At 40.5% G+C, this 27,506-nt stretch overlaps 1 protein-coding gene across 2 annotated transcripts in view; it reads left to right on the plus strand.

Moving 5' to 3' along the window:
* GTF2F2 (general transcription factor IIF subunit 2) overlaps positions 1 to 27,282 on the plus strand; it is a 133,568-nt gene extending 106,286 nt beyond the window's left edge. For both annotated transcript variants that reach the window (XM_045013136.1, XM_045013133.1), the window contains exons 7-9: positions 103 to 202; positions 12,735 to 12,878; positions 26,918 to 27,282. In XM_045013136.1, the coding sequence (XP_044869071.1) occupies positions 103 to 202; positions 12,735 to 12,878; positions 26,918 to 27,037 (364 nt within the window). In that variant the 3' untranslated portion in view covers positions 27,038 to 27,282. The remainder of the gene's footprint in view (positions 1 to 102; positions 203 to 12,734; positions 12,879 to 26,917) is intronic.
* The last annotated feature ends 224 nt before the right edge of the window (positions 27,283 to 27,506 follow it).

Consider the following 27,506-nt stretch of genomic DNA (forward strand, 5'->3'; position numbering starts at 1 on the left):
CTTTGATTAGAGTTGGTCCATACTTGTTGATTCTTAGAATAAATTCAGTAGTGGTGTGTGTGTTGTGAAGTTTTTAATAGTTATACTCTTTCTCTATTGAAGGCTACAGATAGAAGAATCTTCTAAACCTGTAAGACTATCACAGCAATTGGACAAAGCTGTAACAACCAATTATAAACCTGTGGCTAATCATCAGTATAATGTAAGTTACTTTAATCTTTTTCCCTGCTAAGCTTAATCACTACAAGTCTCTAAGGAATATAGTTGTTCTATGTAATGACTCCCCTGTGGGTCCAGGCTTTCTGTGGCCTTTTTTCATATAAAAAATCTTCCCCTTTGAAAATCCCTTTTTTCTGTGGTATAAAGATTCTGCCTATGTTTTGTTTCCTGGATAACTTCCTTCTCTCTGGAGTCCAGCACCAATCCAGTGGCTAAGAACTGCTGATTCTAATTCCCCTTTGTTGCATGGCAGAGGCGTAGCGGAACTCTCCTTCCTGTTTTTTCTTCCACAACCTCTTTCTGCTGTTTTTATTACCTCTCATCTTTAGTCATGTCTGAAATTCAATTTCATGGCCTTAAGGACAGAGACACTGTACCATGAGATTGTACATTCCACTTTTGGGTCATGCATAATAACAATAATGTATTCTGCAGATGTGAAAGGCTAAGGAAGTATCTTTAACTTCTAAGCCTTTGCAGCGAGTTTCCTGAATGACGGGAAACTATTGGTAAAGCTTTGCATCATTATTCCTTGATAGTACATATTTTCTGTGTCAATTACTCTAATAATATTACATCCACATTACAGGTCAGTGTCATCTGGTATGAATACAAGCTATAATGCCCTCCTTCTTAAAAGATCCTTTTTGTGTAATTTGTATGTATGCATGTATAATAAGCAACTTAGATGTTGAATGCAAGGAACATTGTTAAAATTAAATCACACTAAGAATTAGTCACTGTATGAGTCATTTGATCTTTTGTACTTCTGGTTAAGATTTTATTTACATAAAACAAATGACAACACGTATGGTACACAGCCATTATTTTAGAATACAATCCAATTTAAGACCTGGTCTACACTTAAAATTTAGATTGATATAGCCACATCTCTCTGGATAGGAAAAACTCACTTCCCTTTGTGGCATAGCTATGCCAACCTAACCCCTGGAATAGATGTAGCTAGGTCAATGGAAGAATACTTCTATCGACCTATCTACTGCCACTCAGGGAGGTGAACTACGGTGATGGAAAATCCCCTTCTGTCACTATAGGCTGCATCTACAGTACGGGATTAGTGCAGCATAGCTATGGTGCTGTAGCTATGCCACTGTAGTCCCCATAGTGTAGACAGCTTATTCTAACAGGTCAGAAAATAATCGTTCCTTTCTCAGAGCACACTGCTTTTATAGTAGCTATAGTCTAAGGACTGATCTACACACAGATTTCATACCAATATTCCAGTTAGGAATGTGACTTTTTACCAAAATAGTTATACTGGTAAACTCTTTAGTGTAGATGCAGTTATACCAGCATGCATGTGCCTTATCCTGGTATAATGTATTCCTCTTCCAATACTGAAATAAGCAACAACAGTAAACTTCTGACTCACCACACTGGCTAACAAGAAATCAGGTAAACGGTTTCCTTAAATATTCCAGTTTCACCCCCCCAAAACCCTGGATTTAAAGATGAGTGGTTCTTTACAACCAGTCTCATCAAATAAAAGGTTCTTCTGATCCCAAAGGACTAGCTACACACCCAGGTCAATAAACAACTCAGATCTTACCCAAAAATCACACTGATGCCAATTCTTTAGTATCTAAAATCTAAGGGCTGGTCCACACTAAGAAGCGGGGTCGAACTAGGGTACGCAAATTCAGCTACATGAATAGCGTAGCTGAATTCGAAGTACCCTAGTTCGAACTACTCACCCATCCAGACGCCGCGGAATCGAAGTCCGCGGCTCCAAGGTCGACTCCGCCACCGCCTTTTGCAGTGGTGGAGTACCGAAGTCGACCGCTGCGCTTCTGGAGTTCGAACTATCGCGTCCAGATTAGACGCGATAGTTCGAACTCCGAGAAGTCGAACTCACCGGGTCGACCCGGCTGGTAAGTGTAGACTAGCCCTAAAGGTTTATTTATAAAAAGAATGAAAGATGAAAGTTAAAACTGGTTAAAGGAATCAAATACATACAATAATTGCAAAGTTCTTGGTTCAGGCTTGTAGCAGCGATGGAATAAACTGCTGGCTTGTTAAGTCTCTGGTTGCTTCCAAATCATTGGAAGAACCTCAGTCCCTTGGTTAGAATGCTCCCAATAGTATAAGTCCATAGTCCAGAGGTTTGAGCATGAAAGAGGCTGGACCAGGAAAGAGGCAAAATGGAGGGATTTCCAGGGCCTTTTATAGCTTCTGCCATGTGGAAGGAAACCAGTTGTTTCAAACAAAGCCCTCAACGCAGCTAATGGAAAATTACAGGTAAAAGATGAGAGTTTGGAGTCACATGAGCAAGTCACATGTCCATGCCCAGTTTCACTTAGTCATAGCAGGAAGCCATTACCTATACTTCAGATGGAATGTTCACAGGAAAGTCTGTTCAGTTTAGATGGTCGTCTCCCATGGTCCATTGTGAGTTAAGTGTCCTTTTAATGGGCCACTCAGTTTGAATAGTTCCTCCAAGATGTGCTGGCTAACTACCTTGTGGGCATTACCCCAGAAGCAAACATTTGAAATACAGGTATAGAGCCAGTACTCATAACTTCAAATACAAAAATGATACATGCATACAAATAGCATAATTATATTCAGCAAATCATAACCTTTCCATAGACATCTTACATGCCAGATTTTGTACAAGGTTTGTTGCAAATATATAACAGTGGTTGCAGCAATGATCTGTATGGTCCTATTTTAATCAGAGAACAAAACACCATATTAGGGGGTTATACTACTTTGACTATACCACTGTAGTTAAAGCAGTCTAACTTTTGTGTGTAGACAAGCCCTAAAGTTTTAGTCTAGTTATAGACCACAGTCATGATGCTATTGATGCAACAACTTTTAACAGTCTTGTAACACAGTTGTCCCCCCAGCCTGTTACTAGATCTCCTAGGATATGTCTACACAGCCAGTGGTGAGCTGGATCCGGTTCCCACAAGTTCCCAAGAACCGGTTGCTAAAATTAGACCTCCGTGGAGAACTGATTGTTAAAGGGCCAGGGGGTGGGCAAAGAACTCTAGTCCATGGGCTGGACCATCCTTTTGCTCCCAGGATTCCCAGCTGGGGAGGCTGAGGCTCCTCTGGCCCTTCCCCCGCTTCCCCCCAGCTGCAGCGTGGCCAGCCGCCGGCACCAGCTGGGCAGCTCAGCTGAGCTCTGGTGTTGTCCTGCTGCCACTTTTTGAGAGTCCAGCAAGGTGTGTGGAGGGGTCCTGCTGCAAGGACAGAGGGGAGGAGAGGGGGCAAGTGGGGCAATTGGCCCAGGCCCTGCAGGGGCCCCGGCCCCACGAGGATGTCTCTCCCCAGCCACCCCCCCGCAGACCTGCAGCATGGCCAGCAGCTGGGCAGCTCAGCTGAGCTCCTGAGTCGTCCTGCTGCTTTGAGCTGCCGGCAAGGTAAGGGGAGAGGAGGCTGCAAGTTCTAAGGTTGCCGGGGGGCAAGTGGGACAATTTGCCCTAGGCCCTGCAGGGGCCCCCGGCCCCTCCTCTGCTCCCCCCTCTTAAATCAGAACTTTTTATAGGGAACCGGTTGTTAAGATTTTGGCAGCTCATCACTGTACACAGCAAAGAAAAACCCATGGCTGGCCCATGCCAGCTGACTTGGGCTCCTGGGGCTTTGGCTCAGGTACTGTTTCATTGCTATGTAGACTTCTGGGCCCAGGCTGGAGCGTGGGCGCCGTGTGAGCCACTGGCTGGAGGCGGCTAACCCCCAGACTCCCGCCCCTTCCACCCAAGGTCCTGCCCCTTCTGTGCCCCTGGAACCCAGATCCTTCCCACTGTGGCTGCCGGTCCCCGCACCAGGCTGGCTAGTGCCCACAGCCTCCCCCAGCCTTGAAGCGCCAGGAGGGATAGTGCACAGCAGCGCCGCTGCAGCCTCCCCAGCGTGCCAGGAGAGAGAGCATGTGGCACTGCTGCAACCCTGGGAAGCAGGGCCCTGGAGTTGCAGTGTGGGCGGGGCCTCGCCTGGCTGTTTGGGGAGGCAGAGCTTCCCCAGCCTCCCCTACCCACTGCCCATAGGCTGGAGCCTGAGCTCTGGAACCCTCCCACCTCACAGGGTCCTAGAGCCCAGGCTCCAGCCCAAGCCCAGACCTCTACCCAGCAATGAAACAGCACCGTAGCCCAAGCCCCATGAGCCCGAGTTGGCTTGCCCATGTCTAGTTGCTTTGTAGACGTACCCCTAATAAGAACGTGGTTGTAATATGGGAGTACTCAAATTGCAACATGGCTAGCAGTTTGCAGCTGGTCATGTTGATATAAACATCCAGAAGACATACGGTATGTATCCAGTATGGTTAGTTGTAGAATTTCTGATGAAAAAAGCCTATTAAAATAGATCACTTGCATCATATCATCCCTCCTTCATTCCCCACCAAATGCCAGTGGAGGGCTGTTTTCTACAGTGAGTTCTCCAGTCCGTGGAATCTAGGTTTAGATGTCCCAAATGGTGAGTCTTCTCCCATTTCTCTTAAAAGATCATTCCACAATCTTTTAAGATCTCACAGTTAAATTTTTCCTGACTTTTTCAGGATGAAATTATTTTCTTAAGCTCATCCCAATATTCTCAGTTATACCACACTGCTCTAATAAGGGCAGCAGTTACTAGGGGACAGGAAAAATATGAAGTAATGTGGGAAGGGGGAAGAAGGGAAATCATCTACCACGGAAGAGGGAGACTCCCAGGAAGGGCAAAAATGAAAGGAATGGGACAAATGAAAGGGGTGGAGCTACTGACGAGAAGGTACATAGTAAGTGGGACATGAGTATGACATGAGTATGACTCCACCTCTTCGCCTTCCCCTGCCCCATGAAAGGGTAGGAAGAAGAACTGGAGGTGGGCAGGGGGAGTGATATCTGCAATCTCTTTTCTTCGTTTTTTTTTAATGACATTCCTCATCCATCAGTATGAGAATGGAGGGGAAGAGATTCTTTCTCTCCCAAAATGAAATTAAACCCTGCCTTCTCACTAGAATATTGTAATTGTAATGTTATTATAACTGGTAATTGTAACTTAGAGTTTTAGTTCTTTGGGGAAGGGAATTTCTCCTTATATATTTATAAATGCATGCCTGTAGTATTATAACTATGTTCTCATGGCTATGAAACTTCTGTTGCTTTACTGTCTTTTATCATACGCTAACAAAGCTCTCTAGGCTCCACTAACTGTGCCTACATCACTTTCAGTTTGTTTGTTTTAACAATGCAAATAAACAGAATAATATCTGTTGGGTGATAATGCAGTCAATAAATAAGACTTCACCTCTGAGTTAATTTTTTAAAAAGTTATTACTTTAATGAGCAGTGCAAAATCATTAACTTCACCTAATAATCTTCAATCATTTGTACCACAACAAGAGTGATAAACACCTAATATATGGAGGAATGTATTATATAGTATTTATTTTCAATTTCCCAAGTCTCTTGAAGTCTTAAATTGAATGCTGCAGATATTGCTGCGTATGGAGCTCACTGTGGCCTTGTTAGCAGTAAGACTTGTATTGTTTGTCAGATGCTTTTGCAGCAATATTGGTCAATAAGTCAAGCCTGAAATCTGACTGACTTTAATGTAATTTTGCGAGGCCTGAGCCCTAAGAGTGAGATTGTAGCATGTAACTTATTGCCTGCAGTGATGGGGTCCCAAGACATTTGTTTCCCTCATAGAAACAGAATGAAAAGCTCTTGGTTTGGGGCTTCTTAATTTTGTTCAGCCCTTAGAAACTATGATGATGGGCATTATATTAAAAACATAGAAAGGGCATTTCAGAGGCATTGTCTCTGATGTTGTAGCATGGGCCGTGGCAGTCCTAGATACATCCTTTCAGAAGGTGCTGCATGCTCTTCCCGCAACAAGAGCCCAATTTGCTCTTATCCCCTCTCCTATTTAGAGAGGCTAGTGTCACTGAGCAAAGTGGTGGGAAAATGTCTTGTCCCTTTTCCCCTCTAAATATGCACCCATACAGGGCTAGTCACCATCTAGCTGTAAACATCTTGATGTTGGTTTAATAAATATCACCACTTCCTTGTTGAGAAATTTTCTGAAGTACTCACTATTTATGTAAGCTTCAGACAATATTTTAGGGATTTGTGCTCCATTTAGGTGGTTCTGCAGACTAACAGACCACATTAATTTCAAGCGCTTATAAATGTGTGAAAACAGCACTTTACAATACAAAATATAGTGGTAGAGAATTAAATTGTTTGTAGAGAACATTAGCAGTAAACCGTATTTTTTTCTTTAAAGGGTATTCATCCATATTATTACCAGTCCCAGACACCTGTCCCACATACGTAGACATCCCCTGACCCTCAGATACTGAAGAACTTCCAGTCAGGCTGAAAGACCTGAGCCCCCAAAGCCCTTCACCATCTTTCTAAGACCGTTGCTTCCACTTGTACTGCCATCACTCCCCATTTCCAACATCCATCACTGTTTACCACTCTCTTCCCCCACCTGTCAGTTCCTTTCCTTTAGTAGCTTCTCTCTCCTCTTTCAAATCAGCTGCAAGCCCTGCCTGTCACTAGTCTCTCTTTCCCTGTGACTGCTCCTATTTGCTGCTGCTGTCTCCTGTGGAGACCTCTTTTCCGTCCGTTGTTGGCATGGGCTTTGCTTACCCAGTCCGACCCTATAACCTTCCCAGTCTCTCAGCACAAAGCCTACCACTTCCATTTCTCAGCTTATGCATGTCCACATGACCTCCAGGTTGACTCAGCCTCATGCATTTTGGCTGCATTTACATTGAGGATGTCTGAAACTCTCCCACCTGTGGTATAGTATTGGTAAAACTCCACTGTGCTAACAGTGAGAGCACTAAATATAGGCTGATCTCATAGATTTTTTACCACCATGCTATGTAACCCTGCTCACAGCATGGCTAGACTACATGATTGAAACACCAGAAGTTGCAGGTACCATGTCTTACACTGATGTTTCTACTGTTGCTGAAAGAGTAGAACAATTTTCAGAAAAAGCTTAGGGTGTAGACAAGACCTTACGTCAACACACAGTGTGAAATCTCTTCAGCAAATGTACATTTGGTTGTACTTCAGAATACCGGGCAGACCAAGAAAGCAATTTTGAGTTGGACTGTGAATTTCATTGTTAAATTAATTGCGTTTATTTGTTCGCTAGAGTAGTGTCTTTGCAGGCTGAAATGATAATTGTAGGGGTGTTTCACTGACTACAGAATAGTTCTTTATTTTAAAAAAAGGAGTTTTGAAAAGAATACAGAACGTTTTTAAAGCTTCTTTCAAATGTTTTTTTTAAAAGAAAACTTTTTACTTTCACCTATCACGTCTTTTTCTTCGTCTTTGTATTAACTGTGTGCTGAAGAAATATAATACGTGTCTGTATTAGTGATGCCTTCAAATAGGGAATCTTGGCAACCTTCCAGTAAGACTAGCGACACACTGTGAAGGTAAACAAAGAAAAATTGATCTTGTATAAAGAATTGCAGGGGATAAAACAGCAACTTCAGTGCTTACCATCCCATCCCAAAACTACACCCTTATGATATCCAAATATATTTTAATATTTTGGCTTTTTTAATTTAAGAAAATATTAATTTAGTTTATACAGTGTCTATATATATCATGTTACACACACAAACTGTTTTGGTTCTCTTGCACGACATATCTTGTTACAAAAGATGAATAAAGTTAAAGTGAGGCATTGTAACTTTATAAGAACTGTCATGTCAGTCCTCACAACTGTGGAGAGAATGCTGCAGCAATACCATATTTTTTTTAAAATATCAGTATTCACACTGCTTTTGGTGCTCCTACAGTGCAGTGGGAGCTGTTGCTGAAGTTTTAAGCTAATTTTGAGCATCGCTAATTAACATGACTGAGATACCGATTGAAAATAACTGAATGTTTCCAACAAAATAATGAAGTTTTAACAATACAAGACCTCACTCCTAGAGTAATCTTTGCTAAGAAGTGAGGAGTGATAATCACTTTTGTGTGTGAATTGTTGTATGGATTAATGACTTATGAATTCTAGAGTACTCGAGCTTCATTTTTATAGAGAGCACTCGTCTGTGGCTTAGATAATCAAGCGAATGCAAAATGAAAGCTCCCAATGGGAAGAAATTAATTAGCCTATAAAATTGCAAGATAGCAGAGAAACAGAAATGTTGTCCATTGCCATTTAGCAGATAATAAAATTGCAGTATTTCAGCTCAGTTAAAAAACAAAATGCATACTGTTCCATAACATTTTCTTGGGGTCAAAAATTAGATATTGCAGTATGTGAGAACCTTTGATAAAATAGTCCCATAAAAGGCTAACAGCAGTGGGGATTGTTTTGAGGATCTTCTCATAATAATGTGGTGCAAGATCACTTGATTTCCTCCTCTGTGTAGAAAGTGTCCATTTTAGACAGTAAGCATTTTTGCTTGACAGTGTTAAATTTTAACAGGTTGTTTCTCCAAGTGAAGATAATCAGTCTCTAAACAAGTTTTCTCTAAATCTCACTTGTACAGGTACAAGGATGCTGAATGAATGGCAGGAGGATTTAGTTCATATTTTTGCTTCAAAAAATCCCTTAGACTGTTTTTTTCTCTCACGTTAGTTTGACCTTCCACCTCAGGGTGTCGTTTGGTTTGGTTTGGTTCTTGAGTGATTGTTAGGAACAGAAAATTCCTAAAAGGAATTAGGAAATCAAGTCAGTGGTACTCTTCTGGAAAAATCATTCAACCTGCAGTGACAGGCTCTCTCCACCTTTCATGCCCAAAATCTCAACAATTATGTTTTTGAGTTATTGAAGTCACCAAACCCAAAAGCAGGCAAAGGATAATGGACTTTTGCCACTGAAGAGAGATCAGATTAACTGGCCTCGAAAACTTTCACAGCAGCGTTGAGAGGTGATTAATGGCTTCTCCCTCTTTCCTCCCCCTCCCCCCCCCCCCCCAATGGACAGGGAAGGGTGAGTCAGCTGCATTTTTATTTACATCGCAGTAAATAAGGTAAAAGGCACAAGTGACCAATGGCGAACACATTTTTCAGCTCCAGTCTCACTATCACTGATGTTTATGTAAGTAAGAGACCATCTACCTAAAGACTGACCTTGTCCTAAGCAAAACTGTTCATTCGACGTTTTTTGTTCTGTTTTGTTTTGAATTAATGAAGAAGATTCTTGTTGCCCAGAGGGACCAATACTCATTCATCCTTGAGCCCACTTCCTGAATTTCTAAATGTATAAGCATATTAAACTAATCTTTTGCAGAAAGTATGGCCAGAAAGACACTTTAAATTTCAATAGAGGTGGTTTTTATTCAAGGCTGTTTTTAAAGAGTCTCCCAGTACAATGGATGTACTTGAGCATGAAACAGCCAAAGGGAAGATACTGGCAGAAACCAAGCTGAGAGACAGCAATTTCCAACAGGAGCTTTATATTGTTTGTAGTCCTATAGTAAGTTAAACTGATTTTAAAGATATGTTTGATTCCTCTCTCTTCTGTTTCTTCCTCCCCGCTCCCATCTCCCTCCATATTATGTTGTCACTACAGGACATGACACTGACTTTGGGCAGGCCAGTGTTTTCCCCCCATGTAAAATGAGGATGATTCTTCCTTACTTCATATATTTATTATTACTATTAATTATAGGGATGTTATTCATTAATGTTTATAAAGCTATTTGAGTTCCTCAGATGGAAAGTGTTATATGCACAAAGTATTATTACAGCACTTAGATACCACAGTAATAATGGACACTTCAGAAACACCAAAAAGAGATTAGTTGCAGAATGCCAAAGTCTGCTCTTACTTACAAACATGCCAATCTGGAATAACTCCGTGGAAGCCAGTCTCATTATTCCAGACCTGCACTGGTGTAACGGAGAACAGAATTGGCTGATAACATATAAAGATTAAAAAAAAGAAAACCAAAAGCTCTCCTTTTCATTTTATAGCTAGAGTTAAGGAAATCCATGGATAGGTCTTTTTACCTATCAAGTAATGGGATAATGAGCAATTGCCACTCTACAGCAACAACCTCCAGCAGACCAAATGCATGAATTTGTCAGTTATTTGTCAAAATACAAATAAAATCACTAATAGAACATTGTCATCAGATCAACGGCTTTATCTTTTAAAATAGTGTGGCTTCGCTTCATGTCTGTCTTACTTTCAGAAGACGATTATTTACATGATAGCCATCTTCTCCTTTGATACTAGCTCAACTGATATGACAAAAGAACCCTTTCCAGAGAATACTAATCATAAGTGGTCACTACAGAAAAAACAAACAAAAATTTCACTGTTCCTCGGGGTGGGATCTGTCTTCCTAAGTGTGTGTACAGCACCTAACACGGTGGGACTCCATTCACGACAAGTACCTTCTGGTGCTCCTGTGATACAGATTATATAGGTGTACATGACAATAAGATTATCAGGCTCAGATAGGATGTGGCAGATTCATAGAGTTTTAAGACCTGAAGGGACTCTTATGGGTACACAATTAAATATATTTTAAAAGTCTGATCTGCCAACACCAAGTGTTTCTGCATCAAGTGCATAATGCTCAGTCGAGCTAAAGCACAACAATAGAAATTTGAGAAGTGAGCCTGAGAGACAGAGTTCAATGGGAAGAAGTTAGGTGCTCAGTATACCCACCTTCCCCTGCCCCAACCCCAGGAAATTAAGACGTCCAACCCTACCCTGGCTAGACATTAAACACAATGTTAAGACTTTGTAGACTGAGACTCAAAGAGAGTTCCCTCCACAGTGACATGCAGAGAACTTTCCAGTCATCAGACAGTAGGTATAGCACATTGTGATACTTCTAGCAAAAACAACAGGCACTTTTATTGTTTCTCTTCCGCTCTCCACCTCAGATAGTAAAGGGCCAATCAGCTCAGATATTCCTACCCTTCATGTTAAGCACCACGACAGATGGCCCCAAAATTGTGTTTTCCCTCCTCGATATACAGTTGTACTGTCTGCCTGGACTTGGGTACAATAGTGTTTCTTTATGGTACAAATGTAACCTGCAAATCTTACTTAGTTCCATTCTGGGTCCTGCATCACCACAGAAATGTGTGCAGCACAGAGCTGGTTGATTGCATTGGTGGGGAATAGGGTGACCAGATGTCCCTATTTTATAGGGACAGTCCCGATTTTTGGGTCTTTTTCTTATATAGGCTCCTATTACCCCCTACCCTCTGTCTTGATTTTTCATACTTGCTGTCTGGTCACCCTAGTGGGGAAGCTGTTTGCAAAATTTGGAGGGAAGGGGAAGCACTGACTCCAAATATTCTACTCATAATACCCAAGCCATGGGTTAAAGGAGTAAACTGGTTACAACAAAACTTCTGTAACTCTACGTTCTTTATCAACGCAACAAGTTTCCATCAAACTAATGGGTCCCTAATTCTGTTTGCTTTATAAGTAAAGGATCCACACTTGGTTCTGTCATTACCTAATTTGAAGATACCTGTAATTGTTTGCAGATGAGTTTGTAGCTGGACTGTGTCTAATATTATCATGCTTGCTTTCTTCTAACGTAAAAATCTATTTGTGTGGGACAGTGCTATGGTAGTACTAGACAGAATGAAATTAAATTCATATAGTTTGAGGATTATAAGATGTTGGAAAGCCATAATATCTCTTCAGTATTTGCAGGAGGTCCTAGCTCATTGCCTGTTGGATTTTCAGTGGAGTGCTTTGGATACAAATGTCTCAGTGTACTGTTTAAACCAAAAACAAAAAAGTAGATTGCCAGGATTTTTTTCCGCATTCTATAGTTTCTGTGGAGTCCAGCTGTTCTGCTGTAGGTCTTGGCAATCAAGATGGTATTTTATTACCCACTTTATTGACTGGTGCAGTTTGCAAATGTTGTAGACTTGCTGCTATTTTGAAGATTTCTCAAATTTAAGAAACAGGCTTTCAGAATAATTATAGTGTAATAAATCACCAAAATGCATCAGAGAATGAAAATAAGTTGACTGTGTCAAGAGGTGTACACTGCGAACTTTTGAATTCATATCCCTGTTCTGACACTGGGATGTGAACTCTCTCTAGCTTTGGACAAGTCACTTAATCTCTTTGTGTCTGTTCCTTTATTTGTGAAGTGGAGTTATTATTTATGCATGTTACAGAGGTACTAAGGATTGATTGATCATTCCACATGTTGATTTTTTGGAGAGGAAAAGCAGGATGTAGCTGCAAAATGTTTTATTATTAAATACTGTAGTATTCTGTTCAGAGAAATACTCAGAGAATGTGTTGCATGCAGGGCTGGCTCCAGGCACCAGCCCAGCAAGTGGCTGCTTGGGGTGGCCAACGGTGAGGGGCGACACGTCCAGGTCTTTGGCGGCAATTCAGTGGCAGGTCCCTCACTCCCTCTCGGAGCAAAGGACCAACCGCTGAACTGCCTCCGAAGACTGAAACGGCGGCAGTAGAGCTGCAGATCGTGATCGCGACTTCTTTTTTCTTCTTTTTGCTGCTTGGGGTGGCAAAAACCCTGGAGCTGGCCCTGGTTGCATGTACATCTTTTTAAAAAAAGGTATTTTAATTCATAGATTGAGTATGAAAAAAAGAAAAAAGAAGATGGAAAACGAGCTCGGGCTGATAAGCAGCAAGTGTTGGACATGCTTTTTTCTGCCTTTGAAAAACACCAGTATTACAACATTAAGGACTTGGTGGACATAACCAAACAGCCTGTGGTATGTATGTGTTTATAATAGCCTTCGTAACATATTTTTCAGTAATGACCACTACAAAATATATTGCTATATTGGGAATGTGCCTTTTATACTTACAATACATAGTCTTAAAAATATACATTTTAAATGTATATATTGTGTGTGTTTATAGTAAAGAGAGGTAAGTTGGCACAAAATTTTAAGATACAAAATATTGTAGAGACTAAATCCTCCCTTGTCAAAGAGAGGGTCAAATAATAGATCTCTTCTGTGTTTGGCTCCTGTGTTTTAATGCTAGAAATCAGAATATGTATCCATGTAAATGGGTAGAAAAAAGTCAAGTATCCTAATTTCAGGCCCCAAATACATTTAATATTAAATATTCTCATTATTGCCAACATTTAGACTTTTAAAATTCCACTTTAGGGGGGAGATGGGGAAGTTCTGGCTTTTTTCTACCTTATTTGTGTGTGGGACTGTTTAGGATGAAAATAAAACATGAAAAGAAACACAAATACATACTCAAAAATGGGCCTTGGGGGAGTCGCCCTGTCCCTTCTTTCCCTTGATGAAATGACATTCCACAACCTCACTCTGTTCTATATCCCCCCCCCACCCCCACCCCCAACAGACTCCAGCCCTTGGATTTTTTTTCTGTTTCCCTTTCCCATCCTGGCAGATCCCAACTGCGCCTTCTGGCAAGTGCCAGCAGCCCTCTGCAGGGGAGAGACTGCCTTTTATTTCTGGCAGGGGAAGTGGAAAAGGAGTTTCACCCATAGGATTTTGCCTCTTCAGTTCCCTGTGATTTCTGTCTTTATGGATACCCTTAGCAAAGCATCGTGAAGTGCAGAGCTGCTGTTCAGCTTGTCTTAACTCCATGGTTCTCTCCCTTGTGGACCCCCCAACCCCGCCCCAGAACTGTAAGTAGCCTGCTGAACACAATATCAATCCCTGGAGACCAGTAGTAGGAACTGCAGCAGCGCTGGCTAATTTTCTGAGCTCCTTCCAGCACTCCATGTTACATACACAACAGAAATAGTGGCCCAAATCATAACATAAAACCTTTAGATCCCTATATTCCTTATTATAATAGAGTGAATACACATGTCAGTTTTGCTCACTTAATACGTATCAAATGTGGAGATGTGTGAGTAAATAGTTATTTAAAAATTTTAACCAGTTAAATGTTAATATCAGGGTTGGAAGGGACCTCAGGAGGTCATCTAGTCCAACCCCCTGCTCAAAGCAGGACCAATCCCCAGACAGATTTTTGCCCCAGATCTCTAAATGGCCTCCTCAAGCTTTGAACTCACAATCCTGGGTTTGGGCCAATGCTCAAACCACTGTGCTTTCCCCCCCCCCCCCCCCCCCCCCTTGACGGAATGACCTCCTTGAGCAGGGCCACAAAGCCATGATTCCCTTATTCAGGTATGTGAAGGCTCACTTATTCTGCAACATAAAGAAGAAACAAGCTGATTAATTCATCCATTTCTCTGTTCATTTATTTATTGTACGAGTAAACTCTTCATCTGTTGGGAGGGGGAGGGTGTAGGGACACAAGCTGAGAGTTGGTTTGGGAGGAAGATGAGGGCTGAGTTGTGTGGAGGGAATGGGGAAGGGAATCGTGTGTTCTCAATTTAAAAAAAAAGAAAAGATTAAAATGTACCAGTAATATGTGACCTATCATCATCCTGATTGCTTTGCTTATATGTTGTACCCCTTAGTCACACCTTTTGTCCTCATCTTTTCAGGCTGTTCTTACTGGAAGCAGGGACTTTGTCATCTTCTATATTTGAAAAGCACATAGCACAATCTGGGCTCTACACCAATTTAAATAATATCTGACACTTTTGTTTTATTCCCATGAAAGAAATTATATTCTGCTCATAGTGTGGTGGATCTACATTAATTACTCTAATCTCAGTGAGCTCTATTGCTTTTAACTGTGGAACTCTTAATAATGATACAATATACCTAAATTTATATTCTGTTCCAACCCAGTATCACATTTTCCTGGTCCCTTGAGCTGAACCTGCAAGTTTATCTGAAGACTACCAAGATTTTACAGCTGTTAAACTCTTTCCCTCTCAGTATGTTCTGCAGTGTCTGTTCAGAAGAACGTGATCTATAGTTGCCTCTTCCTTTTTACTTTTTTGATGGATGTTTGCTGATTCCCCTACACCCAAATATTAGTGGTGATAGTACAGCCTGTACTTGGCTGCCTTCTTTGTTCACATGATATCCAGCGTAGTGATAACTTAGAAATGTTCTTTCAATATGTCACCTACCCCACACACAAAATTATCATGCTAAGTTTCTAACTGTGTTTCCTTTAAGTACTTCTCTAGTAAGCATTTTCTAAATGGAAACAATTCCATTAGCAGCTATCAGCTATTTGTTTCGTGCCCTTCGGCCTATTTTCATTCCAATGTGCCAATTTTCTCGGTGCCCGAGACATTAATCTCTAGTGTGAAACATTTTTTCCAAAAATATAGTATCTGTTCCTATAACCCACTGTGGCTTCATTGTTGCCATAGCAGCTCTGCTTTGCTCATGCGCGCACACACACCCCAACAGGTTGAATAGATATTTTCTCCTCTTACTTACTGTAAAGAGGTTGGCTGTTAATTAAACTCTGCCTAAGTGTTCGCTGCTTGATTTTCTAAAATAGCTTTTAAGACTTTCTTGGTATGTAATTTTTCCTCTAGGTTTCTAACTGCTGTGGTTATTTTCAGAATTGACTAAAAGGTTTTGCCAATTCTTTTTTCAGCTATGTTAGAATTAATCTATTGATGCTTCCCTCACTGGGTGTTAATGTTTAAAATTCACTTAGCAAAACAGTCAAAAACTTAGTTAATCAAATAGCAAATAAATGCCAGTATTTTATGTGTGATTTTAAATAGCATCCTTCTGACACTTTTGAAGAGTACATTGGTGTATGCTGGATCCGACATTATATTTATTCTGAAGTCCTGTAAACACAGAGCAGGTCTCCTGTGAATTCTAATACATTTTATATTTTTACTTCAAAATAATATAAACACATACAAATTACACTATGATAATAGCCAAATCTACTCTGCTTTACCCTGATCTAAATATAGAGTAACTCCATAGAAGTTGTTGGAGTTGTTCCAGACTTAAACTGAATAAATAACAAAGAATAGAATTTGTCTGGTGTGTAAACAGTAAAATATTCACTAAAGAATAGGAGTACTGTGTCTAATTTGAATTGTATTATTTATAAATGGCTAATAGTGAGGACTATTTATAATTATTTTTAACACTTAAGCTTAGTCCACTTGTTCTCAGGTGTTTTTGCATTCCTCATAAGTTTTGAAAAACATTTTTCAGAGCTTAGATGTTGATGCACTCTGCAGCTTCCCAAGTATGTTTTCACTATAATGCCACACTAACATTTTACTTTCCATTTAAAAAACTGCATTGAGGCTTCTCAAACCTTAAAAAATGCAGTAGCAGTAAGAGCTTCTTATGCTGTAACTTCAGTCTTTGAAATTTTTGAGACATTTTTCCCAAACCAAAAAATTGAAAGACTTTGTGTGCGAATGGTTTACTAGGTGAGCTCCTTTTTAATTGCAGAATATTTGAGCAATATTGGTACAGTAATGTCTGATCCCATAGCTCTTAGTGCATGTAATAAATGTCATGAGGTAACATTAAAATAATGGATATTGCTGAAGAACAGAAAGCAGTGAGCAGTAGCTGGTGATTCAGTTTATTTTGAGTTTTTTCAGCCAAACCACTGGAAGATACTGTGCCAGGACATCAGACTTCCTTACCAATGCAGCCTCTGTAATCTTCCTTCTAGCCTGAGCAGTGGGAAGTTCAAAAGTTGCACTGAAATCACATTCTTCTCATTACTGTTTATTTTTCTGTCAATGGGGATTGGTTTATCAAATACTCTGTATTGCTCTAGACTAGAGTTTTCCAGTTTGGCTTTTTAATAAAGTTCCTGTTTCTTTCTGTTGCCCTTTTTCAGATTTTGCTGACAGTGGTAGCATTCACTGATAGTAGCATTCTCCCTCCCGTAGTTTTCAATTGCTCTTAATTTTCTCGGTTTAATTTGCCACAAGTTTGAGATAATATTGTATTTGGAGGCTTTAACTTAGTGAGGTTGCACAACTGTGCTGTATTTTATTTTGGGAGAGTTTTCAAATATACAGGATGTGCAGTGTAGCCAAGTTAACATTGTGTTTAAAAAAAAGCTTTAGAATTTTGCAATTTCCTGACTTTTTTCTGTGCTTGTTTTCTTTCATACTGCATTAATTAGCTCTTGCACATAATATTGAATATGCTTGAGTGTTTTATAATCATCTATAAGAGATGGGCAACAAGTTTCTTGGAGAAATTGCCCTTTTAATTATGTTCTGACCAGAGGCACTTATATGCACGTATCAGGGAAAGAGACTGCTACAACTCCTACTAGTTTCAATGGGTTCAGAGAAGGTTTAATTTCATCATCACTTCCTTCACTTGAACTGAGACTGTGTGACAGCAAAAAATCAATGTGAAACTGATAATCAGTTGGTCTTAAGAACATTTGAGATAAATGGCAGCTGAGGCCATCCAGGTATCAGGAGCATTTGCAGGTGCAGTTATGCTCAAAGAGAAGTCTCTCTGAAAAAGACACCACTCACTTCTGTCCCTGTAGATTTAAAAGTGGACAGAGCCATCAAGCAAAGGCTCAGGAACTAAATCCTAGGCCTGAAGTTGAGAAATGAATTGATGATACACAATTCATGCATCTAAGATCATCTGAACACTTTTGCCTTATCTACATATGTACATACATGGGCAGAAAATAATCTAGCATCCCCTTCCACATAAGTCTGTGAATCCCTAATAACAACAACAACCAGATTCTAAAAATAGAGTTTTAACATCAATTAGAGGTGTGAAATGAAGGTTGTCTTTGGTTGAATGATGATGTAGTTGACTACTTTTTCAGACTCAGTGGTGTGATTCAGTAATGTTATCTACTTATTGTTTGTTGCCAAGTAATTTTGTAATGAGTGCTGTGTATTCAGTGAAACACGGCTAGTTAATTAATTGACCTCCTTTATAATGGTTCTGTATCTGCCCAAGGAGACTCTTGCTTTTGTTGTTAATTTCAGCTTCAGCATTTTCAAGGCATTCTCTTCATAAAGGGAGAATATTTATGGAAATTGCCTTGAATCTCTAATCACTTACAATTTTGCTTCAGACTGCAAAAAAAAAAAAAAAAAAAAAAACCAACATAAAACTTACTTGTGGTGATATGGGAATTCTAGATGCAGACTGGTATATTTATTATGCTCATTTGTGTGTTAATACTTAGACATTCAGTCTAATCTAACAGTGTAATTGTTCCAGTGGAATGTAGCTGTTTTGGGAGGTATTGGTCACAAAGTGAGAGATGATCTTTTAGGGTAGGCTACACAGCAAATAAATAAATAAATAAAATCCATGGCAGCAAGTCTCTGAGCCCAGGCCAACTGACTCAGGCCCATGCTGCAGGGCTAGAAATATCAGAGTAGAGGCTCAGGCTCAGGCTGGAGCCTGGGCTCCTAGCCCCTGCCCTTTCATCAGGTTTCAGAGCCCAAGTTTCCACCCAAGTCCAAATGACTACACTGCTATTTTAAGCTCTGCAGTGTGAGACTCATGAGCTTGAGTCAGTTGATCCGGGCTCTGAGACTCAATGCTGTGGATCTTTTTGCTGCGTAGACATACACTTAGGCAGCCAGAACCAAAGCCAGGGAGGGTTTTGAATATCAGAACAGAGACCTTGAATTGGACCATGTGATCAAAGGGGAGCAAGTGCAGATGGTAGAGAATGGAGTGATGTACTCATGATGATCGGTGTTGGTAAGCAGACAGAAAATGGGAGCATTTTCTTCCAGTTGGAGCTTTTTCAGGGCACATCGTTTCATTCCAAGAGATGAGTTCTACTAATCAGCCTGAAGGTCACCAAAGGCATGGATCACTTGGCCAGGAGCGAGTGCAATAGCAATCTTCAGCCAGTGCAGTCTTCAGGCCACTCACAGATGAAAGTGGGTGGTTTAGTTGCCATGACTATTTGAGCACCCAATAGCACTGAGTAATCCAAAGGATGCTTAGGCTATAATAAGCCAGTGCAGGATATGAGTGAGTAGATGAATTCTCTTTAATGACTTCATTGTGCCATCTGGATGCTAATTTCCACTAGGCATTGTGAAAGCTGGGAGATGGAGTTAGGTTAGGTGTAAAGAAGAGGAGGGGGATCAAGTTGTAACATGCATAATCTTGACACTTCAGCCCATATCATTTCACCCTCTCCAACTATTAATAATAATGTGGAGTCTTGAGTTTTGTCTGACTCTCCAGGAGAGGCCTTTAGAGATGGAGGAACAGTTGCTTGTAATGACCTTCTGGATTCGGACTGAGAGGAAGGACCTGAGCCAATGGGGGATGGGGTTTATTTGTAATTTTAACTAAACTATTTTGCCGTTGGAAGAGTTGTTCCTAGAACTTACATTTTCTATGTAACAGCAGCAGTTTTTGTATAGTAGATCCATTATGATGGAGTGATAACAGCACCTTAGTTAAGGTTGTGTTACGGAGTTTGGTTTTAACAGAAGCTTTAAACCCTTTATTTTGTAAAAATCTCTTTGAAGTGGCAAAACCCAAAAGATAGAATATACGCTTTGAGCACTGTCTGACTTTTTCATGGTGGTTTGGTGAAAAGTGAATTGATACACTGAGAATAAGAGTTTAAAAATAGCATCTTTTGGTAGTTTTTCCCCTATGGGGTTGCCTTTTCTTTGTACCCCTTTTGCAATAAATCTAAAAAACTCTGAGACCTGTCCTCTGGCAACATTGTTGCTCCTCATGTGCTGATTCCTAAATATCAGTTATACATTGATAGTGTTTGTCTACAGAATATTTGATAACTTCTTAGCCATAACATAAAATATGTTCCAAGCTGAACCCATCACGTTTTATTGATGACAAATCTGCCGCAGTATGAATGCCAAAAACTACTGACTGAGGCTAAAAATAAAGAGGTTTGCACACTCTCCCTCCACTTCTCCAAAGAGACCCCCATAGCCATGGGGAAATTACTCTGAAATGAGAAAGGACACTAGGGATTCAAATCTCATCTCTTTGGTGCTGTTTTAAATGTCCTTGCTATTTGCTATTTACTATTTATCATTGATGACGACAATGAATCCCAACCTAGAAGACAGTGAGGGAAGAGCTGCTGAGTGTTCATGTAGTCACTGTTAAATATGAAGGTTTGTTCTTGGTGTACTTGCTTTCAGTAACTTTAATGGGCATAAAATGTTATATCGACCCAAGGAATACACTGAGGCATATCACAGTCTCTTTCCCTCTTCCAGAGGGTCAGCATATGAACAGCCTTAACATATTTTCTCTCTGAATCATAGAGAGGGTCACCACTTCTTATCCCTGACTCTGGCGAGCTTTTTCACTAAGGTACACCAAAGCTGTGGCGAAAAACTAGGAATTTAGCTAACAAAAACTATTTTGTGATAGCTAAGCCTGTGACAGGACACACCCCATCCGCCCAGAACCTTAAAAGCCTTGAAATAAGCTAAGCCAAGGGGAAAGACTTGTTTATTCCTTTTTGTCTCCATAGTGCCTGTAACACACTCCGACACTCCTGAAGTCTTCAGCTCCCATCTCCAGCTGATATCCAACATCAATATGTAGCCCAACCTCATCAAGCCTTACACTCTAAGGCAAAATCCTAACAGTAACCTCAGCAATGTTACGGCAAAATGACTTCCTAAAAGCATGCAATGTGTGACAGTCAGATGTGTTGATCTGATAGTATATAAATGATAGGAAAGCATTTGAGGTCTCTGTTAAAGATTTGTGCTAGAGTGCAAATTTGATAGAGATTGAAGGAAAATCCAAGTGCTTTTCTTTTAAATGTAGTGTTGGTTTACATTACGGGTAGTTGAGGTCTGTGAGTTTTTGATCAAGGGAGATAATATTGCAGCTCTACTCCCCCTTAGTTTCTCTTGATGAGGATAAAAGGTGGTTTTTAGAATGTGTTAGTTAGAACATTGCTACCTAAAAGATTCTTAAAATACACCTTTTTATTCTAATAAAAAGAAACCTTAGAATCAGCGCTCCTATGAAGTGTTTACCTTTTACCCTCCGTTGCCAAACTTCCTGCCCCCCTCCCCAATTGTGGAAAAAGGGTGAGGTTCCCCTACCAGTTATTTTTTTCTCTCTATTCTAACTCAGGACTCACTGAAAACAAGGGGAAGTTTCTCAAGCAGGGAAGTGCAACAAAAACAAGCTAATGAGCTCAGCGTCAGTCCTATTTTGCATTATTCTTGTGAACTTGTTTTTACTATTCCCACAAGAGAGACTTCCTTTGTTACTTTCTGATATAATTTTGAGTTATACTAGAGAAAGACGCTAGGATTGGCAAAAAAAAAATCTCATTTCTACTCATCCCCAAAGCTCCCAGTCCCTGCTCTCCAGTCTTTGGCACTGGATATGGAGAATGCTTTGTTGTTTTCACAGGATTTGGGGGTGCAGGGATTTTATCTAACACTCCAGAATCCACCCATATACAAGGTAAATAAAACTAACTTAAAACAATTATTGACATATTTTTAAAAGTACATTTAAAAAAAAATAATAAAGCTCTAACGGTTTCTAAATTCTGTTTAAGCTTAATTTTAATTTTAATCCTATTCACAGTGTCTTTAAACCATATATAAAGTGAGTTTTAAAGCCATGTTTCAGGTAACAGTTTAATCCCAGAGTAGACAGGGACTAAATGCCCTTAAATTTCCTCACAAAGTTCAAATAAAGTTAATCAAATCTTGTTCTCGGAAAAACCTGTCTTTTCTGTTTGATCTAAAAAAAATAAAGTGCCTAGTCCTCTGAATTCTGTTGAGAAATGCTTATAAGTATTGTATTCCTCATGCTATGCTTTCTGTTCCACAGAAGCATTTTGCAGTTGTGTGACCTGTCTTCTAAGCCATAACTTAATCAAATCAGTCCAATAACTGCCTACATATATTTGCTTAATGTGGTTGGGTGGGTATATAGCTTTTGTTGTGCTTAATTCCCATGGACTTCAGTGGTAGCTGTGCACATCTTCAAGGGCAGAATTTGGCCTTGATTCCATAAATAGATCTTAATCCAGGGGTGAGCAAACTTTTTGGGCCGAGGGCCACATCTGGGTGGGGAAATTGTATGCAGGGCTGGGGCAGGGGTTGGGGTGTGGGAGGGAGTGTGGGGTGTGGAAGGGGGCCGCAGTTCCCCATTCCTGGCCAATAGGAACTGTGGGAGACGGTGTCTGGAGACAAGGACAACGCACATGGAGCCCTCTGCCCCCCCCACCCCCACCCAGGGGCCACTTCACCACCAGGGGCAGTCCCGCAGGCTGGATCCAACTTTGCACTTCATAGCATGGCTTGACAGCATAGCAAGGACTAAGACAGGGGGGCCATGCTATGAAGTGCAAAGTTGCCTTTGCACAAGAGTTGAAAATGAATGCAAGCCTAGTTCCATGTGTGCATGCTTCAGTGTACTTGCATGCAGTTCCTGTTAATTGTACATATGGCATGCACGTTTTTGAAAACATACTGCACACTACCGGTATCATTTTAACAAAAAAACTCACATAATTGATCTGCATGGCCTAGAATCATATATGAATACTCAGTCGGGAAGCTGAAAAGTCTGTCTAGTTTGTAATATGAAAGCAGCTGTATATTGTTTGGAGGGAAGCTCATCTGTACTCACAGACTCAGTAATGTGCATCTCAGTTTCCTTTAATCTATTGCTGCCACCTGCTGGGGTTAGTGCTCTATGTCTATGGCACTTAAAACTCAGACACTGAAGAGTCATCCATGCAGTACAAAATGAACGCTGTGTTCTTTGTTTGCCATTTGTACCAATGATAATTTTAATTGAAGACCTAAAGAGGATAATGAAAAAGTAGCTCGTTTGTATGTGTGGTCAATTATTAATCCAGCTTTATTTATAATCATTACATAATAAAGGGGAAATTATTTTAAAATATCCTCAGAATGCATTTTAAGAACGATTTTCCTACATAAATCTAATTAGAATAACATTTTTACAGAACTGGTGATAGAGACTATGCTTAGTAAAATTTTGATGTGGGAGAATACTAATGATCAGAATCCATAAAAGATAGAGAGCACATTTTTTTAGGTTCTTAAAGCCAAAAAATAAAGTTGGCCAAATCTTTCTTGCATACGTTCATCTCAGTCTCTGCTCCAAGTAGAACTTGGGATGGAGATAAAATTGCACAAGGATGAGAGGGTGGGCTGTTGTATCAACACGTCTGCTTTCCATGGGCTCATCTGTAAGAGAAAGATTAGGCAGATGTTATCACTTAGTGTCGCTAGAGATGTAAAAGCAGTAAAAATTCTAACAAACACAGATCAACACATTTTGTAGAATGAGTTTGAAAATGCTCACACTATACCTATGTCAGGGTATAAATCTTAGGTAGTGATTCTCAAACTGTGGTTGCTATAGTATTCCAGGGTAGGCAGTACCTGAATATCTAATCCTTAAACAAACAAAAACAGCAAAACTTTCCAACGTACATTATAAAGAATCAAAAGAGGCAACAATCTCGATTTTTTTCTTTGTAGTTGAAATTTAGATGTAATCATTGTTAGCTATTTCACAGTCAAAAACCTGATTAGCTTTACCCAGCTTGTAAACTCTTTGGGGCAGGGACCAATATCTACTTCTGTTTGTACACTGCCAGAATAATGGGGCCATCATCCTGACTGGGGACTCTGGGCACTGCAATAATATAAATGGTAAATAAAATATCTGGAACAAATGAAATTCTAACAGTCGTATAAGTCTGTTAGTAGGTGGGGTTGGTAAAATTGTAAGTAATGATGAAGGGAAAGCATTTTTCAATACATACTTGTTCTTTATTTGGAAGAAAGCAAGATGATGTACTCCCATCTTAAAGGGATGACTCTTTTTTTTATCACAACTATTCTGACAGTAATTAGGTAGGATGTTAAATAATTACTAAAGTTAAACATTTTAAAATCTGCCGGACCACATAACTTTCACCCAAGAGTTTTAAAACAATTGGCCAAGATGCTTTCTGAGGTATTGAATGTTGATATTTAACAAATCCTGTGGAGTACTGGCACTAAGTACAAACTTGAGGTGACAAAAGCAAGGATCACTGTAGCAATCTGAAATAGAAGGTTCCTAACCATCAGACAGGTAAGGCTCTGGAATAGCCTCCCAATACAAGTTGTGGAGGAAAACACCTTAATTAGTTTTGAGAGAGTAGGACAAATTTATGAGTGCAACTGTATGACCATGTTGCTTCTGATGGCAAGGGGCAGGGCTTAGCAGCCCTAGAGCTCATATGTGATTTATATCTTATGCTCCTAAAAAATCATGTTTCAGCCAGCCACCTGTGGGGGTCAAGAATGGATTCCTCCCCATTTCTGGAATTTTTTAATCTTCTTCCTCTGAAGCAGCAGGGATGGCTACAGTTGGAGATGGGCCACTGGATGGGGAGGGCCGGGGCTTTAAGGTGGCATCAAGCATCCTCTCTCAGGTGCTTGGCTAGTGGTTCTTGCTCACATGGTCATGATCTAAGTGATCGCCATATGTGGGATTGGGAAGGAATTTCCCCCCAGGTCAGACTGGCAGTGACCTCGGGGATTTTCCACTTTCCTCTGCAGTGTGTCAGTGCGGCTCACTTGCCAGGATTATCTGGGTATATCTCATTTCCCTGCCATGGCAGGAGCCTCAGGCACAGGTGCACCTTGGTCCCTCCTATTCCCTGCCTGTGGCACATAATAGTCTAGTCTATTCTGGGCTGTTATACTTTGGTCTAATTTCGGTTGTTGGGTTTAGTGTTGATGGCCTGTGATATACAGGCGATCAGACTTGATGATCTGGTGGTCCCTTCATGGCCTTAAACTCTATGACTATGACTCAGCCTATTGGCAGTACAGTAACTCCTCACTTAAAGTCATCCCAGATAACGATGTTTCGTTGTTACATTGCTGATTAATTAGGGAACGTGCTTGTTTAAAGTTGTGCAATGCTCCCTTCTAACATCTTTCAGCAGCTGCCTCCTTTGTCCACTGCTTTCAGGAAGAGCAGCCCGTTGCAGCTAGCTGGTGGGGGCTTATAACCAAGGTGGACCGGCAGCCCCCTATCAGCTCCCCGCTCCTCTAAGTTCCCTGTGCTGCAGCCGCCCAGCAGGCTAGCAATTGCCGGCAGTTCAGCTGTCCCTCCCTCCACTGCCATGTGCTGCTCCTGCTCTCTACCTTGGAGCTGCTCCTCGAAACTCCTGCTTGCTGTGCAGGGGGAATGGGGGGGAGGCTAATGTCAGGGTGTCCCCCCACCCCCCGCTCCTGCACCCCGCTTACCCCTTCTCCATATAGAGCAGGGAGGGGACAAACGGAGAGAGACATAGAGAGCCTGGGGCAGCAGCTGCTGTCTCAACTTCCTGATCCACTTAAAAAGACAATGCACTTCAACAGTGGGTCAGCTTACTTACAGGGGCAGCGTGCATCTCTCTTTTCCCCACACACAAGGTGTGTGTCTGTCTCTGTCTGCTATGCTGTCTCCCCTCCCTCGTGTTCATGCTGCCTTGTGTGAGAGGCTACATTAACAATGTGTTAACCTTTGAGGGCTCAGCCGAGCGCTAGTTCATCATTTAGCAGCAAGGCATTCCCTGGGAAATATCCCTCCCTCTTCCACCCTCTAACTTCACCACCTCAACCAAGCTTCACAATCATCATAGCTGTGAGCAGTATTAAATTTTGTTTAAAACATATACTGTGTGTATATATCTATATAATATATAGTTTTTTGTCTGGTGAAAAAAATTTCCCTGGAACATAACCCCCTCATTTACATTAATTCTTATGGGGAAGTTGGATTTGCTTAACATCGTTTCGCTTAAAGTCGCATTTTTCAGGAACATAACTACAACGTCAAGTGAGGAGTTACTGTACTGCTTGTTTACTGGATCCTCAGCTGCTTCTGAATGTGCAGATGATACTAGTGACCAACAGTGCTTTTTTCCCCATCTGCTTTTAGCCAGAGGTTGTAACCTTTTAATTTCCAGCCTAAATCTGTTCGCAGCCAGTTTTATACTCATTTGTTCTTGTGCCAAGTGTCCTTTAGCTGAAATAGCTCTTCACCCTCTCAGGTATTTACGCCCTTAATGTATCAGTAGAGGTGATTGGGACAGCTTACAGTCACCTCCTGGAATACCTACTCTCAGAAGCTCACCATCAGAACATGTGACCTCCTGCCATATTTCTGGGTCTTTGAAGTTGAAGGCACTTTGTCACTCGGACTCCTTTGTAGCATTGTAATACTGTCCAATAGAAAGATAAATAAAATTGTTCACACTGAATTTTGGTGTAACTACATTTGTAAAGCATATGGTATCTTCGGCATCTTGCAGCCTTTTGATTTTTCTAATCTCCCAACAAATCAGTATGCTGTGGGATCCTTCTTGTCTCCCGACCTCTGGGTGTTAATGCTTTTCATTTACATGTGCTCTACAGATATATAATCCTCCTTCCTGGGATGTTAAGATACTGCTTCTGTGACACTCCAAGCACCTTCTGCCCCAACCTCTGACCCTTAGTTCAGCTCGCTAGAGGTGCTGCACTTCTTAACTAAACAATGAGGCCAACTGAAGAACTGTCTTAGTTGTGACTCAGTTGTTCCTTCTCCAGTTCCAAGGATGCATTCTTGACTATTAAATCTACTTCTGCTTTAATATGCATTGTAGTCAAGGGATTTAAAACCTGTCAGCCATTCATTCAAAATGTAATTATTGCACAACTAATCGCACAGAGTGTCAGAAGTTAGTTCCATTATACTATTAAACCTTATAAAGAAATTGTTATTGGTAATTGTCAGATTGTTTCATTATCATTTTTATTAACAGTGTAAATGTGGGTTGGCAGATCATGTGCATTGTTTTCAATTAGAACTACAGTAATTGCCTGTCTTTGTAATTTAAATGTTTTGTTCCTTTTCAGATATATTTGAAAGAAATTTTAAGAGAAATAGGCATCTACAATGTTAAGGGAACCCACAAAAACACATGGGAGCTGAAGCCAGAATACAGACATTATCAAGGAGAAGAGAAGAGTGATTAATGCAACTGTTAATGAAGCAAACACAGAGGCTATAGAATAATGGGACAGCGCTGAGGGAACACTGCAGTTAAACAGACTGGACTGAGCACAATTCAGTACCAAAAGATCTTAAAAAGAGTAATACTTTGTAATTTGCCTGGCTTCATTTTTAAAAACAAATTTCTTGGATGTTTCTATACATTTGTCTTGTTTTTGACAAAAAAATTTACAGAATAAACTTGTATTAGATTTATCTTTATTAGAAACCTTTTGAGTTTTGGCTTATTTTTTAAGTAGTTTTGTTAAATATTGATAACTTTAAAGTAAAACATACTTTAGAGGGATCTGTAACTTTGTGTTTTGCATCCCAGCAGTACTGAGTTTTTTACGTCCTATTCTACTGTGTTTCTTAGGGGCCTGATCCTGAAAGGTGCTGATCATCCATAGTTAATATGATTGGGAGTTTAAGGGCATTCTGTGCTTTTCAGGA

This window comes from Mauremys mutica, chromosome 1, assembly GCF_020497125.1.
Source record: "Mauremys mutica isolate MM-2020 ecotype Southern chromosome 1, ASM2049712v1, whole genome shotgun sequence".
In the NCBI taxonomy this organism is placed as follows: domain Eukaryota; kingdom Metazoa; phylum Chordata; order Testudines; family Geoemydidae; genus Mauremys; species Mauremys mutica.